At 42.7% G+C, this 26,264-nt stretch overlaps 1 protein-coding gene across 4 annotated transcripts in view; it reads right to left on the bottom strand.

Annotated features, from left to right (window-relative positions):
* The window catches only part of LOC135940979 (discoidin domain-containing receptor 2-like), a 106,449-nt gene that overhangs the window by 36,353 nt on the left and 43,832 nt on the right, over positions 1 to 26,264 (bottom strand). For 3 of the 4 annotated variants that reach the window (XM_065486159.1, XM_065486162.1, XM_065486161.1), the window contains one exon: positions 4,047 to 4,217. In XM_065486159.1, the coding sequence (XP_065342231.1) occupies positions 4,047 to 4,158 (112 nt within the window). In that variant the 5' untranslated portion in view covers positions 4,159 to 4,217. Of the gene's footprint in view, positions 1 to 4,046; positions 4,218 to 18,782; positions 18,840 to 26,264 lie in introns of all 4 variants that reach the window. The other variant, XM_065486160.1, reaches the window with a different exon arrangement.

The following is a 26,264-nucleotide window of genomic DNA, read 5'->3' as shown; positions in this document are numbered from 1 at the left end:
GCGCGGAGAACAAAAATTTGCGGTGACGGTCCCTGGCGAGTTGGGACCGACAAAGCGAAGCCCCGTTTTAGCACTCCCGAAAGTCCCTGCGGAATCGTGCTCTCATATGTCCTCCTTTTCACTAATGGCTTATGTGCTGTGATGTACGGGAGCCGAGCTCCAGCAAGGTAATATTTCTCCCTCTAACAGAGCAGTCACTCGGGCGCGGCAGAAAACATTACCCGCAAATGTTGTATTTATGGCTTTCCTGTTGGTCATTTTTCTACCGCGCGCCTCAAAGAGCAAAAGCATGCATTCGTCCCCCTCCTCGACGATTATTTCATCCTCGACTTTGCTGGGTCTACTTCGAACCCGTACACTACTTTTTGCTAATAAATAATTAAATACGGCGAATAACAGCGGACGGAGATGCCGAGCAGCGTGCGTCGAAGATAATAAATTGTGACAATGCAACAGGAAGCGACAGTAATACAATGTACTGGGTAACGAATTATCTCTCCCCGCTCAGTGCTGTGTATTGAATATCAAACAGCTTTAAACTCGTGCCTGAAACCGATCCTCATTGTCTTGCTATTGGCAAGCTGATATGCATTTTTCAGTATTCCCGTACAAAACATAATACGCTTTGCAATGCAATATTTCAATTGAAAAAAATATGATTTTTTTCTAGTCATCAAAATTTAGTCTTTTATCTGCTGTATTGTTTTAAAACTTTCCACCTTTGAATGACAATTATGGATTTATGAATTCAGCGCACTAAATAAATGGAATTCATAACGCGGACAAGTTTGAGAATGTAAAAAAGGTATAAGAGATTGTCCAGTAAATTCTCATTTTCACATTCAAATTTTTGATAGAAGATATAACAAAAAACAGGCGATAGATAAATCAAACAGAGAGGGTAGGACCATTTGACGCAACAAATGTGCGCAATATTTCCTAATTTCCCAGGATCACTACTAATACTCCCTGAGGGAGAACAAAAAGCAACTTTTTGCCCGGAAGAAGACGGTATGTTAGGAGCACTCTCGCTCTCGCAGGAAGCGTGCGAGTATTTAGTTTTTCGCCCAACTCCTACGGGACTTCTAAAATAGAAAAAGCGGCGTCCCTGAAGCAGCAGCACGAGCAACATTTCGCTCCGGCTGCTGGCATGAGAGAGCATCGGGGACTGCTGGTCGCTCTGGGAAATAGACTTTCATATTCCCATTTATCCTTGTTTGTTGCGGGCAGGAAACCATAAGTGAGGCGCACGGCGTCTTACCAGGCGTCGTTTTTCACGAGATTTTCGCCCATGCACAGGCCGCACGGGGATTTGCCCCGGCACCTTCCGATTTTACTGCTTCTTTGCGGATGCCTTGGGTTTATCGGTTGAGGTGAAAATTTTATCACGAAAGAATATTGAAAGTCACGTCACGGATTTGCGGTCCGTTAGTGTGTAATGAGCTTGGGTTTTTGAAGTTTGTAAACGACTATTTGAACAAATGGAAACGGAGGTGTTGGATTCGCGAAATCTAATTTGCGAATTTCAAGTTGTTAATGAGTGCTGTGGGGTGAGTAAGGATAATTTAGTGCTCTGCAAGCGCACTTGCCTGAATGAAAATAGCAGTCATTAATGCTGAGAGCTAAAAACAGAGAAGAAAGAGCGAGAAAAATCGGCGCCATGGCTTTCATACCGAAAACACGAGAATAAAGTGGAGCCTGGGCGGAACTAATAATACGAAAGGGCGCGTGTTGTGGCTATTCCATTCAGACTTATTATGTCTAGATATGTTTTGGACAAAATCCAAAGTACGGTGGTGCCTCTATATTGGCCCCAAATCATTCCGGGAACAAGATGAAAAAATTCGGAGCCTCCCTCTCTCTTTTTTAATACGGCACATCTTTTGCATTTTAAACTGCGGCACTTAAAAGACGGCAGCCTCTTAAAATAGAGACGTCCATAAATCGAGGAAATTTCAATATTCCAGTCTCTGGTGTTATTTTACAGCTCTCGCTCGCCGACACCCCTGAACGAGAGGCTCGATTGTAATTTCAGACACGTTTCGCTTCTCTTCATTCTGCCAGCTCTCTTGCAAGACGATAAATAAATTTTCCCCGCGCCGCTCTAAAGAATAAAACAGAGAGGTGTGCTAAAGAATGAAAGGGAAAGAAAGGAACCGGTGCTTTATCAAAAAGTTTGCTCGCACCTTTTTCCAGGATGTTTGGGAATCAGGCCAATTGTTTTCTGGACGTCTTCGGAATCGCACGGATCGCGGGGTGAATTTGAAATGAGCAGTTTCTCGAGCCGCTATGATCCATACGGAATCGAAAGAACAATGAATGCATCTCGCGAATGCAGAGCGAAAAGCGCAGCAATTATAATCACGGCGCCGAGCGGGAGTGATGAAAGGAGAATAGGCGGCCAGGAATTCCTTCTCAGCGCCTCCAATTAAAATCCTTTCTCGAGTTTCAGCGACGTGAATTTATTTCATGCAACCAGCAGCGTGCTCGCGATGGAATCTCTTCTTTTCTCTCCGCTGATGCCCCTTTCTTTCTCGCTGTGCACTCACTCACAATGGGGCGGCGAATCTTTCTCGGTGAAACAAAAGGCTCAGATTAATTCCGCTTCGATTGTAAGGAATATTTTAACCCGCTCTCAATAAATCGAGGAATATCGGCACTGAGAAATAAGATCGGAAGAGAGGATTGCGTGCTGAGCTCAGCTCTTCTACTAACCTGAATATTAAACGTCTCGCAATTTATGGGAAAGCGGGGAATTGATTCTGGTACTAATAGAGCCGGGAAATTATATTGGGAAAAAATTGTTTGAGATAGCTTAGAATTTATCGATTGTATTTCTGTGTCATCAAGGTTTTAATTTGCCAACCTTCCTGAAATTTCTCCCTCGCAAAATTATTTTCTGCTAGTGCCTAATAAATCGAATTAAATTGTTAGTTTAATTTAAAAGGTAGTGAGCGGTTTAATTGAAATGAAGGGTCCGTGCGCACACTTTGCTTCTTATTACTTGTTAGCTCTTCTTGCCGCTGTGCTCCTTTGTCTCCAAGGAGCTTAAATAAAATCGCAGGACTCAGTCGGAGACGGAGAAACGTGTGCTAGTGTTAATTTCGGCCTGCAATATTGCTGTTTGCTTAACAGGTCGGATCTTGGATGTTTGTCGAGGAAAGCCTTATTCCTTTCCGCCTTTCTCTCGCACACTGCGGCACAAATAGAAAGATCCCGCCGACTGGAACGCATTACGGGTCTCGTGGCAATATAATAATCCGGCGGCAATATCTAGTCGCACCCCTCGGGGTTGAAAACAAGAAGAAGAAGAAGACGCTCCGGTTATATATAAATACCAGGCTGGGCGTACAGAATGTGCTCTCGCTGGCTACGTGGTCCAGATATCAGATGAGATATTACTTTTTGCGCTGTCTTATATAAAAAGGGAGCGTAGAACAAACATAATACCTCAATCAGGCACCGCAGTGCGGGCCAAAAATTTCACTCCTCTGTGGATCAGCAGCGAGAGGAGAAAAACGGAACGGATTGCGACGGCTGAGCAGCGCGATTTTTCCATTTTTCCCATCTCGCCATTATGACAACATGACTTGCCGCCGCAAGCGTGGGTGGAAGATTAATTTCTGGCTTTGTGTGATTTTGACGTTCCCTATTACGTGACTTGATCGCCAAAACGAGAGTAATTTGCTCGGTGGATAAGGAACGTAAAAACAGCCATAAAACGTATCGTCCGCTTTGTAATTAATTTCTGTGCGGGAATGTCAATATAAATTCTTATGTACTTAAAAGGTTTCTAAGTAATTTAAAATCTAAATATCCATAAACTAAAAAATTCAATACGGTAATTTTGAAATCTCATTGAATGAATGCATTGTGTGAAAGACATAATCCAAAAGTATACAAACTAGGTGTTATTCAACAAAAAATCTATCCTTTCGAGAAAATTTTAAATTTAATCTTTTAAGTAGTAAATTAATTCATGGAGCTGAAAGTCAATAGGTGCAATTTGAAATTGCTTAAGGCATAATTGCCCCTGGTGTACTTACACATTTCGACTGCAGCGGAGGGGTTGGGCAGCAGCAGGAGGGTAGCGAGACAGCCGCAAAGTGCCCACCTGATGATCCCAGCCACACGGTAGTGAAAGGCAAATCTCGCCATCGGGTTGGTTGGTTGTGTTGGCTGCAGGACCAGCTTCAGGACATCATCGACTGCTGCCGCTGGAACGAGAAGAAACGCCGAAGTTAAAACTCTGCGACCATAGGAGGCACACATAGACTATATTTTCCTTTGCCGGATAATTACAGCCTTTTCGACCCTGCAGCAGGTGTGTGTCTTTAACTTTTTTAACACCTTTCGTGAAAGGAATCTCGGCGTCGACACGGAGAGCGGGCAGCAGCTTTTCAAACAATCACGCACGCCGGCCTGCTCTGTAATTTGGCTGATCTGCTCCTTTTTCCCTTCATTTTTCCCTTTCATACGTTGTAAAAATCGACCGTGGAGAAGAGGCTTGTACAGACGAGAGATCTTGTTAAGAGCTAACTGGTTCTGTAATTTGCCCGGCTTTTTTCACCGAATACGGCGGAGTTTCTGCTCCGTTTTGTGTGAAAAGAACTTGCAGGCAAATGTGTTTCTGGCACTCTCTAATTAGATGCGCATGTACCTAAAGATGTGAGGAGTTTTACGTGTTCTTATCGCATGCAAAAAGTTTTATAAATTATAGAGCAATTACATTTTGCTCGCTTGTTTCGACTTGTGCTTCTCACACGTCTTCAGACTGAGAGTGAAATTGCGATAAGATTGGATTGTGGCTCGAGAAATTTTTAACTAGAATAAGGCGTGTTTTTTTAGTTTCTTTAACAGAGCTAAAAATGACCAACAAAAATAAGTCCATCGTTTGCTTGTTAACTTCTGGTAAAAGATTTACCTACGTTTCAGCAACTTGATCGCTAGTACATTGTGCTTTTTCACTTTTTTCGAGTTCTATGATAAATACAATCAACACAAAAATGCAGATTTCCTGAGTGAAAAATATTAAACAATAATTAATAGCTAGCACAAAAAAACGATAATATTGAATACAATTTATAACTATTTTTTCATTACCGGTATTTGAAAAGCTCAACAAAATTAGCCGTTAAACGTCTACCTTTGCCTGTCGTAAGACGGGATACGCTATAAAAAATGAAACGCATATCTTTCGTGCCATATCAATGAAATGTGTTCGTGAGCGGATAATTGGCCTGTCAAATTTTGTTCTGCTCGCACATGTGGGCGCACCAACTTGAAGCTCGCCTGAGCCAGCCACCATACGGACGCAACACACACTCACACACTCGGTGTCAGGCGGCGACGCTCCTATTAATAATAGTGACAAAAATATCTAATTACACAGGAGGCGCACACACGCATTAGTGACAACGAGGGTCCGAGAGGCCACATCTGAGAGCGAGGCCGGCGACCGATGGCACGAACATTCACCATTCGAGCCTCCAATTGAAATTCGATTCCTGGCTTCTTTGAACTCGGCTGCGAGAGGCTCATTATTTTTCTTTCCCATTTTGCAACTGTGTGTGTAGCAGAGACATGGAAGACACGGTGTCTGTTTTTACGTCATTTTTATTTCCCTCTGCAGATCGAGTTGCTTTTGGCGCGCACTTTTTTCCCTGCCGCTCCAGCTTGCAATGGGAATTTCTCTCGCTCCCTTAATACGCCGGCTTGGCTGCTACAACGGCGGTGACGGCTTGACAATTGTTCACACAAATGTCATGCCGAGACGCGCGAGTTATGTGTGTTGCTGTGTTACGCCTGAAATGCCGACGCAAATACATATAAAACACACACATATATTATTCTCTCTGCGAGTGAGAGCATGATGCTCTCTTATAGTGAAAGGATCGAGTGCTTGCAAGTCAATGGAACTACCAAGCTCTTGAATGCGTTTTTATGGACTTGTTTACAACAGTCTGATCCAATTACATTACTCTCAGACGAGCGTACACGAAATGAAAATGGATTGCTTGAGCTTTTTCGATATTAGCGGAGCGATTTCAGCAGAGATAGTTTTCGTTCTCTTACAAGCACCAATGATTGTTGGGCTAATGGTAGCCATTTGATATCAAGTGGAGAAAAAATTATTCGTTAATTAACTTAAGAAGGAACTTTCCAAACTCAATCACTCAAGAAAACTGGCTGGCAGTTTGTCCAGCGTTTTCCGATCCAATTTGTCTTCATTAATGCGTTTATTATTTATTAAACGTGCAAAGTGACGGACAATGCGCTAAGACTGCACATCATTAATTTCAATAAAGTGAAGCGTGTTAATAACGGCACGGTGCATTGTTGTGTGGTGCACAGCACAGGCAAGAAGCATCCTCGTTGCGTTGTGCGATCGCCCGCCAGGATTTTGTAATGAGGCGTACATCCTGATTGCCGACTCGTTTTCTCCTCTATCTTTTCCTCTGACTCTCTCTATCTCTGGGCTCACACCGCATCATGAGGAGGCGAGAAAAAACGAATCATCCCGCACTTTGCTCCGGCACACATCCACTTCCTCGCAGATTCAATTATCAACGCCGTCGGAATGCGAAAATATCTCTCGGGGATAGTGGTGGCCATTGTGCTGTGCACTGACTGCGAAAAGGGTTTGTCAGCAATCCATCAGGCTGATGGTGCGTTCGCCAACGGCCGACCAGAATTCTGATCAGCCCGCTCAAGGACGGCGAAATTCCCGACAAGGCTCATTTGTTTCTCGGCGTCGATTTAATTTTCGCCGTGCTCACGTGCGCGGCGGGCGGGCGGGCGGGTGGGTACAAATGCAAATTCGGGAAAGCGTGCAGGAAGTAGCTAGACGACGAGCCTCCCCGCGAGCGCGGTAATCTGCGAAATGGAATCAGTTGGAAGCACTCCAAAGTTCGCGAGTGGCAAATAAAGTGCTCGATAATGAGTGGCTGCGCACCAGGTTCGACTCCAGAGAAGGAAAGAACAAAGAGCTTTCTTGGAGCTGATTATCTGCGATTCTGGATCTGGCAGCATGTGTCCGCGTCCGTAATCAGATCAGAGCCGGTGCAGCAGCGCGCGGCTCGTCTGAGAGGAAGCATTATTCTTGTCGTCAAGTAAATAAACTCGCAGCGCTAGATTCCTATCTACTATACATAGCGGCGCAAGCAACCAGCCAGCCAGTGCGAGTGAGTTTTGTTTTCCAGTGAGTGCGACCACCCTTGCGACGATATGCGACATTTAGCCTAACTCTCCTCTCATCTGATGTAGGATAAAACGGCGCCCGTGTTTTTATACTATATTGTATATGAAGAAAAATGCAGATTGGAATACGTATATTTTCCTTTCCTCCTACGTTTAAAAATAAATTCAGACCTTTATCTGATTCCTGTTTCGGTTCTATGCTAATTGCTGCGAGCAGAGTATCCTCGTTCTTTGTATGGTCGCATAATGAGGCCGTTTCATTTCGGCATTTCTCTGCTTGGTCGCGAATTAAATTTAATTTGCTACTAATTGATTTGCACGCACATTCTGATTCCACTGACAACCAGTCCATAATTTTCAGCGAATTCCATGACACGGTTAGTATATCACGAAACACAATGGAAAAAATAAACGACCAACTTGATAGCGGGAAATTTCTGGATTACATGCTGATGAGTTACACTTTATTTTTTGCGCCAAGCCATATTTCACATTCTAGAAGCCCCCGTCTTCGCTTATTCTTAAGAGGCTGTTTCACTTTCCAAAAGATCCCTCTCAACTTATTCTGCAGCGGAGGAGTCGTTGGCGAAACGTCACTTTGATTTATTCAAATCACCGCTCGCGAGCGTCGAGTTTCCTTATTATTCGGCAAATCTCCTCTTTTTCCCTGCTGATCACCGCACCGTGCGAAATTCTATTATCTACCTAGAAACAGCGCCCGCTGCTTTCGGCTATTTGTCTCAATTTATTTTGCGCTGTCTCACCTTATGAAGCCCATATTTCTTCCTCGCTTTTATCCCCTTCAACCTGATGATAAATTTATTTCTTGCTCGCCACTCGCCGCCACACACAAAGGATCTTAAATTGGCAAAAGGAGAAACTCTGGCTGGCTCGCTCTCCCTCGTATAAACGCGCGTGCGAGAGATGCGATGGATGCTGGCTACGCAAACAAAATCAACGTGCCAGCTAATTAATGGATGCTCCCTTTGTCGGCTGCCAGCAGGGCCAAGCCGGAAATCAATTGATCTTCCCTTTTTGTTTCCAACTGTTGGCAAGGAGAAAGAAAAAGAACAACAGCAACTGCATGGCATCCTAGGAAAACTGCGAGGACGTGTTTCACGGATGTGCAGCATTGGCGAGCGAAAAGGAAATCCAACCATGATCAAAATTTTTTATAGCTCTTCACATCACTCCGCCTAAACAAGAGTAGACGCCTTTTCTCTCACGCCTTTTATTTGAAGCCTTCAATCTTTTAATAATTTCGATTCTATCTGCCATAATTGATTGGGTGTCGCTGTCCATCGCCCCGTGCCACAAAAATATTGCTCAACAACAGAGTTGGAAACCAATCGACCTAGAAAATTAATCGGAAATCTCGTGCTGTGCGATCCTCGAAAGCAATTTTCTGCACTCGAGTGAATAAATATGTTGTCAATTTACGCGATTTTGACAGTGCGAGGACACGCCCTGTGGCGCGCGCGAATATACAAAAAGTGCGCGCACTCGGCTGGAGACTCCAATTTCAAGCCGAGGCACGATTTTCGAGTTGTTAAGTTACTTGTTACTTGTCACTGTCTATTTTCGCCAGCAACACACGCGGACGCAGAGGAGAATTATTTAATTAAAAACATGTGTTCCCTCAAAATTGACTCCACACCCTCTCCAGCACGTGACCTGCCTTCCATTATTAGATGCCTTTGCGAAAAGCAATTATTCACCACGCGCTTGCTTTTCCACCGACATGTCGGGAAGGACACTTTGTCTGCTCCGAGAACGCATAGCACACGGCGGATGTTTTCCATTTTGACCTTTTCGAGTGTGTGTTAAATAAATTGCGGGCTCTATGGCAGCGACCCACCGCATTTCGGCCGCCGTCCTTCACACCTGCTCCAATTACCAGCCATGATTAATGATACGTGTTTTGGCCAAATTTATCATCAAACTTTATATTCGCCACGATTTCCGCAGCCGGCACTGCTTTCTTTGACTTTCGGTGATGATGATGAGAGCGTGTAATCGCAGCCGACGGGGGGAATAAATCATTTCTAATTGGGATATGCGAGGGCAAAAAAGGTTGCCTATAAATTGTTGATGCCAGTAAACGGGACAAAAAGCATAGCCCGTGATATATATCACCCGATTCGTGATTGATTTCATGAGACCCGCAAATCCGATTCAACCTCATTTTTTGCTCGAGCAAAAAGCCACCGCGGCGACGGGATACGTATCAATCACATCGACGTCAAAATCGCGGGCGCTGTTACCGCCACACCGAACCACATACACACACCGTTGATATACACAAGCAGCAGGTCGAGTTGCTGATCGATTTCGCCAAATTGCAACACACATCTGCGCGTGAATTAGCCCAGCTTCCTGCTCCATTGGCTCCAGCGCAAATTAAGCGAATCAACGCCCTGTTAAAGGGTTAATCAAAGCGTACTTATCGCGTATGAACAAATGAGTGATGTGTGGCTGCGGTGAACGTGACATTTTGCCGTTTCACTTTTTAAAAAAATAGTGGTTGTACAGTTTGTAAAAAGTTGGACAGTGTTGGACAATCTCTGCAATAATCGTAAAAATTCATTCGACCAATAAACTGCCTGACTGATTCGTATTTAATCATTGGGTAAACAAATAATGCGTTTCATTGCATTACGGAAATAATGTCAAATAAAACTCGAGCACAAACTTCTAACTCTATACAACAAATACTGACTTTTTCATTTTACGTTGTTATTTAAAGGGTTAGAAGAAGCGCAATGCCGCTCTTTTTAGCATACAACACACCTGCAGGCGAAATCCTCTGCGGCTGTGTATGACTCCTTTATTACGATCCTCCCTCGTCGAGCAGACAACCTCAAAATGTGTCTCTTCTGGGCGGCAAAACTTTTTGCCCAAGGCACATGAGAACTTTCCTTTTCTGGCATAATGCGCGCGTCACCGCAAACATTTGTAACCTGCTGCACCGCTCTAGATTTCCCAGGTGGCATTCTTTTATGGCACGTAACCTTTACCAAATAACAAAATCAATAAAACAACGCACAACAGGCACAAAAGGCACCGCTGCCGCCGCCGCCATCCGGCAACATCAACACAGCAGCACAGTGAGAGAGCGAGCAGGGAAGCCTGTGACACTTGTGCCTGCTGCAAAATGTCGCTTTCATCTTCATATCTTATTCATATCTTCCATTAGTGAGGCGAGCAAGGGTTATTACACATTCACGCACCGCAAATGCGAATTAAATGACGGCAACGTGGCGAAGGGGCGCGCAATAATATTCTCCACTCCGAGAGGGAGAACGCCGCCGCCGCCGCGAGTCAGTCTATTTTATCGATCGGTGCCGTGAAATTAATGGGTAGAAGCAGTGCCTAATTTCGGAGTGTCATGCTGCATGTTTTCCCCTTTTCGCGTCGACCTCCTACCGCTGTGTAATAATTAATTATTTTCCTGAGGATGAATAATGAACATACACCCAGGAAATATCGATCGAGAAATTTATTTTCTTACTTTGCAACGTTGAAAATTTTTTACTTACCATTTTTCACTAAACGTCTCTCAAAGTTTACAGGCTTGACAAGCATTTTTCTAGACATGAGTTGATATGAAACAATGTCTTCCGGGGAAACATCGATTTATTTTTTACTGTGCGCTTAACTTGATTCACATTAGCAATTTTCATTGAAGTAATGTCACGTTTATAATATAGTAACTAGCTTCAAAAACTTTAAGTCAGAAGAATGTATTTGACAATTTGTGTGAATAAACAACAACAATAATAATAGTAATATGTAATGCAAGCGAATTGTATACACTCAGGATTTTACCGACTTTTGACCGCTGTTATGGTTCTTGAGTCCATCAAAATTTAAATTTAGCCAAGAGTCTAATGAGATTTTTCTGCTTCAAAGCAAAAAATTACATCTTCGCCCCGCGTAACCCTAAAATAAACTGATTGAAAAGTGTCGTTGGCACATGTTGTTTTTCGGGCAGTCTGCGCCACCCTTGCTCCCCGCACACTGCCGAATTCGTAATTAGAATCTCAGTGGCAGCTCTCTGTGCACTGGGTCGCAGCTGAAATCAGGCAGACTCTCTTTGATTTGCGGTCGCACTTGTATTTGGCGGCTCTTAATTGCTTTCAGATTCAGTCAGTCTCAGCTGCACACGTGCTGCGCGCAAACCAAATGGACCGACGGCATTGCTCGTTCGTTCGTTCGCACACACGCACTCAAAAGTTTCTATTTTTACTTGGTAAGCAGCGTTTCTTTCGTACTAGTTACCAATTTAAAATTGAATTATGTTAAAAAGTTTTGCTTTACGCGATCGACTCGCGAGCAGCTCCAAAGCGGCTGTGACTCGCGGATTTACTTTCCAAGTTACAGAGAAAAGTTCTTGTGTGCAAATGAAGTTTGCAGTCCGCACACACAGCTTGACTTGTTCCGCAAAAAGCGGCATGACAAATCTCCTCCGCATCGATTAGTTTTCGTCGCCTGTACAGCAGCCGCTGCACTATGTTTGTCTATATATATACACTGATGATTTTGCTGTCAGCAACAGGTTATAAAACTGAAAGACATTTTCATCACAAATATTCACATCCGGTTCTTATGCTTTTGTCTGAAAAGGAGTTGATTTTTACTTTTAAAGAACGTTGAGGTTGAAAAAAAAATCTGACAGTTAGAGCACCTTCGGATTTTCTTAAATCATCAATCAGTGAAGAGGCTGGTGAAGATTAGGACCCACCCCTTCTATTGCCATGATTGTCGATCAATGCCGATTGATCAGCATCGGTTACAAATGAAATCTAAATAGCAGCATCCCAACCATGACTGTAGCAATCGACGCATCTTTGCCATTTTGTGCAGTGATGGCTCTTTCCTTAGTCTATCATTATTGTGAATTAAAACGCTTTACGACTGATTTGAACAATTCAAGAGGGGGTCTGAATTTCATTATTTTTTTACGGGAATTCTTAAAATTTCTATATGTCGATGTCCACGTCCTTCAGCTATCATCGAGTTTTCTAGGAGTGGAATTTTAATATGCGTCTACACATCATCATGATTTGTGGTTACAAATAATTACTTTAAAAATTTATGTTAGCATTTACAGGGAATCCTGGATGCTGGAATTGTATATCATTTCTGGCAGCGAGTATGTGTTACCCTCGGCAGGACTCGCGACAATTCCCTCGCGTGTTTTCTAATCTCGCAATTCAATTAAACAAAATGGCCTGTTTAATTTCCCGTATTACTTCCTCTCACCACGCTTGCTGCTGCTGCTGTTGTTGCCGTTTGATATTATTAAAGGACGAAAACACTCTCTGCCGCAGGAGTGAGTGAGCGAGAGCAGAACGCCGCATGCTTATTCTATTAACCCTTTAACTTGTGTGTTGTGTCCGCAAATACATGTGTGTGTGGCTGCGGTTTCTTCTCCATTAAATATTCCGTTTCATTAAACGGCACCGAACGCTCGCACAATATTCAGTGCTGCAAAGCGTCCATCGCGCTAAGGCCTGAATGGACCAGTTTGTGTGTGGCGGCGGCGGCGGCTTTTGCACTGTGCAAACCACCAATGATGATGAAGCTCAATTTGCTAAAATGTTTTTATCTATTTAGCCGAGGCATAATTGGAGCCGGCGGCGGCTTTTGAGTAAAAAATTAAGCGGTCGGGCGAAGTACACGTCATCACCTCCGTTTTATGTTTCGGAAAGTCCCTGCGTACGCGTGCAAAAAGAAGACCCACGGCGTGGGTCTGGCCATTCTGTAAACAGTGGCAAGAGAAGATGAGCACCCGCCAACAAACTCTCTTTGATAAATATTTGTACAGTGCACCAGCCGCAGTGCTGCTAGTTAGCAGTTTACGACCCGAAAACTCGCACGTTCACTACATATTTCGCCGGGGCACTTCAAAGCGACCCGCGCGAATTATTAGCTGATAATTAATGTTTCAACTAATGGTCCACGCGCGTAATTAAATTTCCGCCTTCGCGCCGTGCCATTCGAACTCGCCGCTTTTTGCTCATTGTCTGTGCGAGTTGTTTGCCAAATCTGCTTGTTCCACTCACTGTACACAGTTTCACCATGTTGAAATGCGCGGCTCCTTTGAACGCGGACGCGGCTGGCTGTGGCCACACGTGCTTTTGCTGCATCACAAGAGTGAAATCACCGCTGCCACGATGCATGATGCTGCGTGTTAATGAAATGTAGCCGCACAACGCAGGCTTGAATTACATGCATTGACACGATTGTGTAAATTTTGTGGTTTGAGAAACATATTTTTCCTCCCACAAGGGATTGATGTTTTTCTTCTGTAATTAAATTTTTATGCTTTCATTCACTATTTCTGTTTATTATTAATTTTTTTGCAAGCATGTTTTGGCCCCTGCTGGGAACACTTGAAAATCCGAGCAATTTTCTCAATTGATATTCCTTGCATATTGAAAAATTTATGAAAATAATTTGATTGGAGATAAGTCTCACAAAGTTTGTTCAAACGTTTAAATTAAATTTGTGCTTAAATTGTAGGATGTAAAATTTGTATAAGTAAATAAATAAAATTTGGATCACAACAAGGATGAAGTCCAAATTTGATTTTCATGGTGTTATGTAATAAAATGTAGTGTTCAACTGATCCTTGCAAACAATTAATCTAGCTGAGCTTTTTAAAATTTAAATTAAATGCAATTTGTGTTGATCACGTGGTGACAGAAAGAGATTATCATTTATCACAATTATACAGATTACCCGTTTGTGACAGTGAGGAATTCGCTTGAACTTGTTGGGATTTTCTCTAGATAAGTATCATAATACTAAGGAAAATTTATACTTCTTTCTGAATGCTCGGTGAAAATTAAGTATCTTAACTCGCACAAACAAGTAACTCTTTGTGGAAAACTCTCTATAAAACTGGCATAAATTCCGAGGAAACAGGTTAAAAAGACACAAATGCATCTGGTGCACACGTTCACTCAAGAGCTCGCGGTGCCTTTTAAATTCCTGCACTCTTATCGTCACATCTCTCACGAAAGCACAGGTTTGTAAGCCGAGCTGCGTTTTCCTCCGCCTCACGCACTCAGCAAGCAGCTCATCGAGGTAACGAGTTTCAAATGTGCAGTGTAAAAAATTATCTGGCCGCCGTGTGCCAACGGCAAAAAATTTTATGGAGTGCGTGTGTACCAAAAAACAACACACCATGTGTTAGCCGAAACACCAGACAAAGTACTCTGGGCTCATAAAAAACGAGAGGCATCTCGACTCACAAGTCAAACAATGTGCATCCCACTCACTCCTTCAGACAGATACACACGCATAAACTCCAATCCTGAGCCAGTCGGAATGGAAACAGGTCTCACGACCGTTTATAAGTTCGAGTGGTGTTTTTCTTCGGGGCGAAAGCTGTTAAAACTCGGCGCTGCGGTTTTATAAACTGTAAATTTGTTGTCCTTTCGGACGGTGCGGTGATCATTGCTCATGTTGTGTGTTTGCGGCTCGGAGTCGTAGTCGTAAAAAACATGGCGAAACGACCTGTCGGTGAACAAGCATTTTTGTGTTTGAGTGCCTATAAAAATGTTGCTGTGCATCAAATGTAAAGTCAGATTGCCCCGCAGACTCTGGCAGTAAAGAGCGTGCGCTCAGCTAATTTGATTGGAGAGATTTGAGTAATTGGCATCAAATTTCGTTCAAAACGAGGGCGATTCGAATCAGTTATCCCCCTGGTGGTCCTGCGAATCAAGCGCTACTCTGCAACGGAATTATTGTGAAATGACCGTCATAACCTGTTATTGTTAGCACTTTGTAAGTGGAAAGAAAAATTGAAAATCTGAATCTCTTTTTTTATCATTATTTACGATTTAGAAATCAGCCAAGTTAAGTCACGTTGTGCGCATTGACCTGGTAGTTTGGGTCGTTTGTTGCGAGATTAGTATAAATTTTCCTCTCTTTTCTTGGAGGAAGCATCATTATGATTATTTTTTGTTTATTTAATCTAAAGTTACAAAAACTGTAGACGTTGAAATATATTATATCATTTTTATTTGTGATAAGACTTAAATTTATTTCGGCACTATTGAAGTATTTTCCGAGATCGGGTTGAAATGCTTCATCCTAATTAATTGTGAAAGAAATAGAAGATTTAAAATAATCCTCTTTTAATATTAAAAGTCCTTTCTCTCGGCATTGCACGGGTTTTTCAAACAGGTTCTAAAGCCCCGCAAATTCGCGCCGATTACTCATTTAGCGCAACAATAGACCGGCACAATGTATCAGCGAGCGGCTAATTAAAGCAGCTATTAATCAAGCCAATGCTTCTATAAACATTTCGCGGCGCCAGCGTGTGAGAAAATTTCTCCAGCCGCAAGTTGCTCGCAAGGGCTCACTAACCTTTGGGGTTGCGGCACGTTTTATTAATTATAAAAACAAGTTGTTCGTCTGCTCATTACGAGAGTTGCTCGAAAAAAGAAATGCCTTTGATCATTCGGCGGGCAGCGGCCCGCTGTAGGAGGCTAAATAAACGCGCCCGCCAGATTTTGGCATTGCTACAAACGGGCTGTAGCATGCGTGAAATTAATATTTATGATTGACTAGGATTGAGGTAATTGGACACCGGAAATAGGCTGAAGGGGTGGAGCAGGGATGCGGCGGCGAATCTGTCAGCGTTCGAGTGCGACGCCACATTTCACTCTCCGCCGCAGACAGTCAAAATAATTACACGTACAAGAAGGGTCAGTCGCTCCCGTGTTTTTTCAGCCCTGCAACATTAAATTGCTCAGCTGCCTCTTCTCGTGTGGCACGCTCGTTTGGCACTGAAATTATTTTAACACGCGTGTCCACAGCCTCAATATTTGCGCTACTTGCTCCACACATATGTTCCGAGTTCTTACTGCTGACGTGACGGCAACGGTTTGCTTTCTTAAAAATATTATAGTTATATATTTGAATCATTCAGTCTACTCTTTGCACCACACACGGTGCAAAGATGGACCATTTTTACTATTAGGCCGTATGAATTTGGGTCCCTGAACGCCACCCAAACAGCAAATATAACATTCCTACTACTTAAAATAAAATTATAATGAAATACTAGTGTGCGGCATGAGCGTCGAATGTGGCGGCGCCGTTCATTCTGTTCCGTGCACCAAGTTAAATTAGAATTTTACGTAAGTATATTGCGGAAAAATCCCAAGAGGATTGAGGCAGTAAAAAAGGCTTTGTCCACAACTTTTCTCTCTCCTCCTTGGCGTTCCCCTTGGCTGATGTGGCACCGCGTGCGCCAGTCTCGGCGAGAATTAATAATTTAATAACAAAATGAACGTGCAAATTCAGCCGAGGGCTTAATCACGTTATGAAAAGTTTCTCTGGTCGCTCTGGTAGCACCGACAGGCAACGCTGTGAACTTTTTATTACCGCACCCGCCCTGGCTAAAATTACACGGAAATGTGGTTAGTAAAAGAGCTAATTCTTCATAAATAAACTGTTAAGTACTTCTAGCTGAGAAACTGTAACCTGAAGTGAGAAAAATCACAGCTGAAACCAGTCCCTTTGAACGTGAAAGCACTGCGTGCGTTTAAGTTTAATACGAACTCGTTTAATGATATTCAATTATTTATTAAGAGCACAACTGTATGTATTTCTCTTTTGTTGCGAGGTACAAATTTGTACTCGAGTGACAAATCACCGAGAATACTTTTGAAATCAATGTACTGCATGAATCACACATATCATGTACTTACATTCGCATGGAGCAAGTACTATGGAAAAATTGATTGCTGAGTGGAGCGATTAGCATGATAAAACGGATCCAATGATTGATCGTACCTCGAATGGAAATAACGAGCCGAAACGGCGCATAACAATTAGCAGACGAGAGCTGCGAGACGTGTGTTATTTTTTGCCAGCGACGACCGCAACAGAAAGAGTCGCGGCGTGTCGCGCGCGAAACCTGGGAGCCATTAAATAAAAGATTAATACAGCCAGTGCCTTCGGTGTGTATTGTGTCGCTTTGAATTATGATTCCGACAGTGAAATCTCATTTTTTCGCCGTCGCTGCGCCTTTGAAATCAAATATCTGCTGCAGGAAATGTTGCTACTGGTCGCGGCGATCAGAACGACGAGGCGGAGAGATGTTATAATAGAGATTAAACGCCGCTCCGGCGCCGGAAAAAAATAAAAAGCAGCTCGCTCTGCTCAAAATTTTTAATAGATTCGGTCGAGGCTGACGTCATCCCTCTTCTTTTGTCCCGAGCGAAATATTTATCGCAGCTGCCGGGGTGAAAATTGAAAATTACACATAATAAGTGAGCATGGAGGTAGTAATTACCACGGCAAAGCGGCGGAGGGGAGTTGCAACAGCAGCCGCTGATCACAATTTACCGATGCATGCCTAGTCCGCCGACGTTGCGAGAGGTCAGCTGGTTAAGTATACACACAGTGTGCTGATAAACGATCGCTCGATCGATAGCCCGAAATTGCACTTAATTGGAAAATCGTCTGTTCTGCAGAGCAGGCGCTAAAACAGACACTGCTTGAGAGTTGACGGTGAATGTATTTACATTTCGTAATCGTTAATTTGATCTTCTGTTGTGATGAATTTTACATGATTTACGAGAAATGTGATATTATCGTAAATATTTGGTAATTTTCGGCGAGCTGATGATAGTGTGTAATTTAAAAATAATTTTGGGTTTCAATAAAAGATGATCTTTAAGGAAAAACTCCTTAAATAGAATCCGCCGCATCTTAAAATGCTACGAGCAACCAGCATCGCTGGCGTGGAACGAAATTTTCCTTTGAACTTTATTATTTCAAAATTATCCTCACTGCATGGAAGTCAGCCGTTCACCTTATATTATAATTGATAATTCTTTCTGGCACGTTTAGATTGATGCTCATGTTCGCAGTTACGAGCACGTCTCTGCATTGCAGCATTTTTGTGTACACTTCATTATGTGTGTCTTGCATTATTATCAAGCGAAGGGTCGCGAGAGAAGATGTGGAGTGCAAAAAGGGTCGACGTCGTTTTGCACGATCAAAGAACACACCAAGTCTGTAGTGGGCAAGTGTACATACACGCCTCTAGTACATGAACGTGTGTATTCATGTTTCAAAGAAAGCTGCACGACATATTAATGCACATGTGCCCTTATCAGACCCGACGAATCGTCAAGTCGGCGCTAGGCGGAGCGGCCCTTCCGTCCATTCTCGAGAAGTGTACACACAGGCAACGTCATTTTGCAAGAATTGTATTGATTTATTGGTCAGAAATATTACGCGTCGAATGCCAAACGAGCATGCCATTATTGCAGCATATTACTTTCTGCGAATTGGCTGTCATGTGAGCTTGAGTGACGACTATGGTGGCCGGCGGTCGCTCTTTGTCTTCAGAGTGCCGGCTTCCTTTAATGTCGACGCCTCACGTGCCCACAAGGAAATTCACAACTAGAGTGTGATTCATTAGGAAATAGACATCAAAAGGAGCCACGATGCATTGAAAATTAATTATAATATGTGCCAAGTGAATTTTTGTATTTCCAGGTCAATGGCGCAGGTTAAATAGCCTCTTTCTAAAGACACTTGATACTTACAAAATCCTGCTGATTATGCATATAATTCCTTCGACAAAACGGAGGCATTCAACTCACCTGAAACAAAAGTGATTCCGGATTAGAGATTTTGCAATTCAATCAGAGCAGAAGTGCAAAGCGAGGAGGGATTATATGGATGTTTGTTCGGCGGCTGATGGCCAAACGCCCCATTGGCCTTTCCTTTTTATTCCAGCAGGCCCCTCAATCTTTGTTATTACTGTTCTAAGAAGAGAGTAAAAACTAAGGCCTTGCTCACTCGCTCATGCCGTCGTTGGTGATGAAAAAGAAAGAAAGAAAGTCGGCGAGTACCAGCACAAATGGCATTATTACGGCCGAGGGGAAAATATGCCGCCGAGAGTGTCCATGTGTTCTGCTCTCTTGTTAAAGGGGCGCTCTGTTAAAGAGAGTAAAGAGCTTATTATTTAATAAAAGGGGGTCCGAATTTGGAAAGGTCAGGCAATCTGCTGGCCAAACTTAATTTGGTGCGAAATAGTAAATGGTGGTGATGAGGTAAACGGCTTCTTTTATGGAGCCTTTCTGCGCAGCTCCCAGCAGCAAAATTAATAGAGAGCCGAAAGCCGCCAAAATAGCCGTCTGCGGAGTTTGTTCTTGCGCAAAATTTTGTACTTAATTCGTGATTCGTGCAACCCTTTTATCTAATAATCTTCTTAGCGGATGATCCATGTGGACCACGTTTGCGTTTCGTGAGATAAGCTATTTTCGCCGTGTTTTATGTTTGCACGAGCACATACAATAAAAGGGAGGGTGTGCGCTTTGCAGGCGGTGCAGCAGCTTTCGCGAGATAGCATGTGAGTCACATTTAATGCATTGGCCAAATACTCGGAGAGAGGGCCTCTCGCTTTGGCGAGTGTTATTGTTTGGACGCTTGGTGCCGCGCGTAATTTAATTAGCACCTACACGACTTTTATATATATACAGAAAGGGAAAAGAGTGCCGAAGCTCTTAACGGCGCCATTTCATTAAATTCGTTCCACCACCTTCACCGCACGCTGGCATTCTAATTCTAATGGTAAAATCCTCAAGCACTCTTTGCTGACGTTGTTTTTCTAGAGGGTGCAGCCGCCTTGGCGAAAATGGGAAATAAAAGGCGTCTCCAATGCAAGAAAAAGGTGCTAAATGAGCGACACCTGCTTTGTTTCCCACACCCAAAGGCAGCAGCAGATTAAGAAAACGATGTTTATTGTTCAAATTAGCCAGAGGTGTGCACACACCATTATTTTTAGTGCTTTGCTCAACGTGTTTGCTCGTCGATAAACAACGCGTGTAATTTCGAAGGCTAATTTTCGACAGTAGCAATGTTCCTGCGCAACAAAGACTTTGCTTCATTAGCTACAAAATACATAGGTGAATTCAATTTGTTTTACTTGTTTATTTTATGGCTGCATTTCTTCCCAGTAATTTTTAATTCTTCAACAGAGAAAAGTTAAAAATTTTGTTTAAATTTGCACAGAAGAAGTAAAATGACGATTATTTTCGACTCTAGAGAAATTTACAAGACATGTAATGAATTGAATCTATGATTTGTGTCAAAAATTATTGGTATATTTAGGCCCCTTTCTTGTTAGAATTGACAAAAATTGTATTTTTGCAATTTGAGAAAACTACTTTAAGAACTGGATCTAGAAGCAAAACACATCACGCTGACAGATATATATGCAAATTTAAATATCTTATATAATAATTGTATGTTTGATGCAACTCCTCGAAGCCAAAAACCACATTCTGGTGTATCAAAACCCCGCTTCCTCCGTACGCAAAATCCAAGCAATTCTCCGCTCCAAAGCTGCTTGAGCTTCGGGGGTGGCAGACGACTGGTGGGGGTGGAAGGGCGTTGAGCGCAATTTATGTGTGTTTGCACTGAGAGAGCTGAGTAAAGTAACTTCTTCCAGCACAATGGCTGAAGCGTTAGCAAAGGCGAAGGGGGCCACGCGGCACGCAAAAAGAGATCTGCCGCTGCCTTGTAATAATATCGCATCATTACGGGCAAGAGCGGGAGCAGGTGCGCCCCCATGCCATACATAGCGCACGGCGGCACGGCAGTCTTATTACTATTACTTTGCTCGCGACGCACCCCGGCCGCAATCTCGTTTTTTACTAACGACCGTTTTATCCGAAAACAACGCAACACATTACGCTGCGCTGCGGCGGCGCGCTCGAAATAATGAAATTTTGATTTAGGACCGGTGAAAAAGTCGTAAAGGCGTTTTAATTAATCCACCGGTGAGAAACTGAATTTAACTCGGGCGCTAATGCCGTTTCATCAACTTTTACTGCCCGACTTTATTTTCCAGCAAGATCTCTGTCTTTTATTTCCCTGTGCTCGTCTGACTTGGCTGCAGGCGACGTTTTTTCGGAATTTTTCCATAAAGAGGATGTCGGCCGGGTGGGTGCCGCGTGGATAATTGCGGCCAATCGTGAGGCCCACGCCGCCCACTCGGCGTAAAAAGCTGCAACCCTCGGGGCCACAAAGAACGTTTTACAAAGATAGGCATCAATGGAATGGGAATCACACCTTTTGGTGCCGATTATTGTGCGGCACAATATATAAAAAAGCGCGCAACGCGCAAGATGTGGCACAAAAAGCGAGCGAGAGGCGCGCGCCTTTGTTAATTTTCAATCATTTGGCACCTCCTTAGGGCTGTTCTTTTGTAGGGGAATGATCGATCTCCAGATATCATACAGCTGCTGCCGCGGGTTTGTCCCTAATAATCGTAATCTGATTATGGTGCAGGCAGTCGGAATAAAATGCTCAAAAAACGTTTTGAATGAGATTTAGGCGGATGATACCGGCGTGGTTTAAAAGCGGGACTCTTGCGGCTGCTTTCTCAATCGATACAAAAAGGGGTCTGGAAATAGTTGATGTGGTTCAATTCGACAGATGATGATTGAGCACAAAATATAGGTTGGTATTTGAATTTTAAATTAATTCTTAACAGAATATTAATCAAAATTAATTAGCTTTTGGAAGATGCACAAAAACTTATCAACATGTCTAATACAGCTAGGCCACTCAAATAGCTGATGACGCCTGATAAAGAGTATATTTTATGCTGAGTTGAACAAACACATTATTTTGTTATAGTTTTTGCTGCACTCTCAATGAGTCTTACAGTTCTTTAACTATTTAAGAGCACAATATAAGTAAGGCAATGCTAATTAAATAGAATTCTCTCGTATACCGAGTAAATGCGAGTTTCAAGAGTGAAAAGTGCAGAGCCGAGCGGACGCCAGTCGCGTATTTGGCCAAATGTTGGTTCGCATACGAAAGCTGCTGGCGGTCCGACACACGAGCTTTCCTCTGCCGTCGGCCGACAAGGGCCATTTCAGAGCTTTGTCGCACTTTAACAACCACCAGTCTCTCTCTCTCATCTACATTTCCATTTCACCCACTGTAGAAATATTATTACTAAATCCGGCGGCGGCGGCTTGATTCTGCAGGGCCCGCTCTCTCATGCGACGCGTGAAATGAAACTACCCTCATCATCATATTCACTGGTAGAGAACGTTTTTGGAAGCGCAGCAGTATAGCAGCCGCTGCATCAGAGGGGCGAGAAGCGGTTCGGAACGAACGTCTCTCGCCTGGAATCTCGAAAGTGCCCCACTAACACGCTGCGTGAGTTTTAAAAAAATACCCGCGACACGAGTTTTGAAATTGAAATTCGCATGGAAAGAGGTTTTCCTGCATTGGAACAGTCCAAAGGGATTAGTACGATGACATTTTTTAATTAGAGAAATGCGTAGTGTTCTGAAAATATTGCTACAAACTCAGTTGGTAATGTGATATAAATATATTTACAGTAATCAAATCTGTCCTATATATTTGAAAAATGCAACCACTCGAGGTTGTTTTCACGTTGAATATAATTAAAATTGGTCGAGGAATAAAGACGACGAATTTCTCTTTTATTGACAAGGAGGTTGAAGCCTGGTTTTAATTGTCCTATATAGTTTAAGATTTTTATATTTCTTGAAATAAAGTTTCGTATCCAACTGGTGTTTCATTCACGAGGAAATACATTATTTCTGCAATTAAAACATTGTAATGTGATATTGAAAAAAAAATATTTTGTAATTTTTAAAATTGCACCTATTTTTTACAAAGAGTTAAAAATTTAAAATTACTTCACAAGAAAAATATTTCAAGTAGAAACAAATTGAGAAAAATATGAATCTCAACTGCAACCAACAAGTTAAGTCCAATTATTTCATCATCATCAGAAATGTATTCCTCAAGTGAAAATTTCAAACCATCTTTAGAAGATAGCAAAAATCTGCATTTCGAGGAATGAAGGGTTGAAATATGATTGATGAAAAATGATTAATTTTGCTTCTTTAATATAGTTCTAGTTGATCAGTAGGACTCTTGGATTATTAACTTGAATCGTAGACAGGAATCATATATACCAAAACTTAAATTGTTTTACGCAATAATAAGTGACGAATTCTTTTGCTAACTGACGGATGGATTCATCCCCTTTGAATCGGGTTCTGTATATTAAAAGACACGCGTCGCTGACAGGCGAAAACTGAATTCATTTTTTTAAAATTACCTTTCTGCTGTTATATAAGCAACAATGCCAAATTATTCCAATTTATACTGCCAACAATTTTTGCCTCTAAAGAATAGGGAATAACCGCGCTCCTGAACCCATTCAAGATAAAATAAAACGACAGTGTTGAAAAAATAAGGCACTGACTCTCTCCTGAACGGAGTAAATATACTCGTCCAAAGTGAAGAAATCTTCAGGAGGTGAAACAAAAGCGAGTCTCTGCTTTAAACGAGTGAGACTGATTGTGCCACTGCCAGAAAACAATTCTTCATTTTGTCCCGCCGGCAGACTATCATCCATCTATCTCAAGTTTTTGGCTCAAGATTGAGAGCTCTCCAGAGCTAGTTTCTTTCCTTCGAGTGGCTAACGACGGTGCTTCTCGGGGACGTTCGCGGTCACAAAAACTCCGCCACGGCCCTTATTGTCCCACTGAGGTGGAAACAGCAGGAAGCGCGATAACTCGGTTTCTTTGCTGATGACAAGCTAATAAAAAACAATCCCTCTCACTCTCACCCTTTCTTCGTCGAGGCGGATCTCCCAAATTCAGTTTGTGTGGATATAATATAATAAAGTGTTGCACGCGTTTATATCATTTCGTTGAAGGGGTTCGTTTGTTTTTCAAGACGGCAGGCAGACGACATGTTGCTATTATTTATAACCCTTTTAAAACGCAGACGGTATAATTAAATATTTTGATGTCGGCAGGGGCGTTTGCGATTGATTTATTCGCCACTCTGCACGAAAAACAACTCCTCCGCGCGTCCGCCGGCAGGAAGGAGGAGTAGGTAATATTCATTTTTTCTGGTGCCAAGCCGAGCGTGGTTATCGGAATTTTTATTTCATTACTAATTTTGTGACAACTGGCAGATCGCAAGCATAAATAAGAATAATAAAAGGCGCGGCCGTTGTTGGTTCGCCGCTAAAAGTACATATCGCATCATCGCCACCCACAATAGTTTCAACACATGTAAAAGGCGGCCAGGACGAAAAGGCAGTGCTTTTCAGCTGCTCTTGTTGCGGTCATGCCTCACGAATTTGGGGTTCTCGCAGTCATATTTCTTGCAGCCCTAACGAGCCTTCTTGTTGTTAGCGGCGGCGGCGGCACCTCCCCAAAACGGAGAACGAACTGAACCGGCGAAAGAAAGTCCCTCTGTAAAAGCTGAGCCGCATATACGCATCTATCACCTTAAAGCGGCCCATTTCGACGGTCCAACTCACTGCGAGACCAATACATCACTCAATCACTCGGCTTCCTAACGCCATTAAGTCTGTCTTCCTGCATTCATCATTGCAATTGCGAGGGAAACAAAAACAACCGACTGAGAACACTCGCCATTGTTTCCCCTGTGCGTGGCTTTTCGGCAATAAATAGTCTGCCGAACGTGCTCAACATTTTTATAACCAGAGTCTCAGGGTGTGGGAAACAGGCTTATCTTTATGAGCCGGAAAGGGTTGGGAATAATGAGACGACCTACGGGGAAAATCTAATGTGTGCTCTGTCGTTGGAGATTCAACGAGATTGTATTTGTGAAAAACATCTTGTAATGATTTAAGTTATTGTCCGATGTGCTTCAGGTAGGCCGTAGAAGCCTAGATCATAAAACTAAAGCATGTCAAGTATATTGAATTATTTGCAAGGAATTACTCGGAAAGGTTATTCAAAACCACCGTGAGAAATCTTAAAAACCGGAACAACTTAAAATTTCCGAAACATCCAGCAAGCGGTAAACAAACTGAGCAACTTTTTTCGTTAAAATGAAGGTGAAGTATTTTTCCAAAATATCAATTGAAATTTAAGTCTATCTGTATTCTGTAGTCCATAGCGAATTAGAAAGATTTATTTAATCTTTACACATGCCTATGTAGGCACAATGGAATGGTGATATCAAACAAGTATCGCGTTAGTTAGTGTGTCTGCTTCTGCTTTAGTTTCAGTGCAAATAAGTGCCTAGCAATCAGCAGCATATATATTCCTGTAGTGTTTAATCAGCAGACAGGGGCCGAGCTTGCTGCAAAAATGCACGAACGTGAGCGAATTCAAGCCAATTACAACCGCGTAGTTAACTCGGCAAGAGCATACTCAAGCGCTTTTGCATCAAATCAAACATTAATTGGCACAATCTCAAATACAGCGGTGGAGGCAACGCACACACACAGTTACGCTGCCGGCACATCGTATACCATACAGTACAATTGCTAAGTTATATGTACACGCGGTGTGCAGTATTGTCCTCTGTGCCCCAACATGCACACCCACCTCACTATACACGCTGCTGGAGAGCAGTCGACGCGCATTGAAGGGAGATGCGCAGTCAGAGAGATCGACGATCACGTTTCTCGTTAATATGGACCAAGCATTAATGGGGATTAATAGTTACAGAGTTAGCACATCGTTGTGTTAAAAATGCTGTATTCACGTGGACTTAAAAGTTGATTGAAAAAGTGTGTGAATTGAAAATATTTGCGTCGTTACAGGCAGTTTGAGTTGGTCGTTTAAAAAACTGGACTTGACGAAGTGCAATATTATCAAATCGGGATAAAGTAAAAATAAAAATTTCAGATATGCTTATTTTCTCGAAAATGCTGTCTCAAAAAATTGCCTTTTAAGCCAAAATATTCTAGCAAAGATAAGTTTTTGCTTTAGCTCTATTGTTTCATGCGCCGGCAGTAAGAATTTTACTGGACTAGGCAGTATCAAATCTCTTTAAATAAATATCCAGAAAGTTTAGTTGCCCCTGAGGTTAGCTACTGGCCATTGGTTGTCGCGCACCTCAATTCGGACGAGTATCTTTCAGCATGTCCCATCCTACACATTCCAGCTCGGATTACCGGCAAATACAATGTACACAGAGCACAATTCGCAAGTCCACGTCGGAACGAACACCACTGGAGAGAGAGCGAGAGAGAGAGA

Source organism: Cloeon dipterum, chromosome 3 (assembly GCF_949628265.1).
Source record: "Cloeon dipterum chromosome 3, ieCloDipt1.1, whole genome shotgun sequence".
Classification (NCBI taxonomy): Eukaryota; Metazoa; Arthropoda; class Insecta; order Ephemeroptera; family Baetidae; genus Cloeon; species Cloeon dipterum.
The sequence above is the reverse complement of the archived record's forward strand: the minus strand, read 5'-3'. Positions and strand labels throughout refer to the sequence as shown.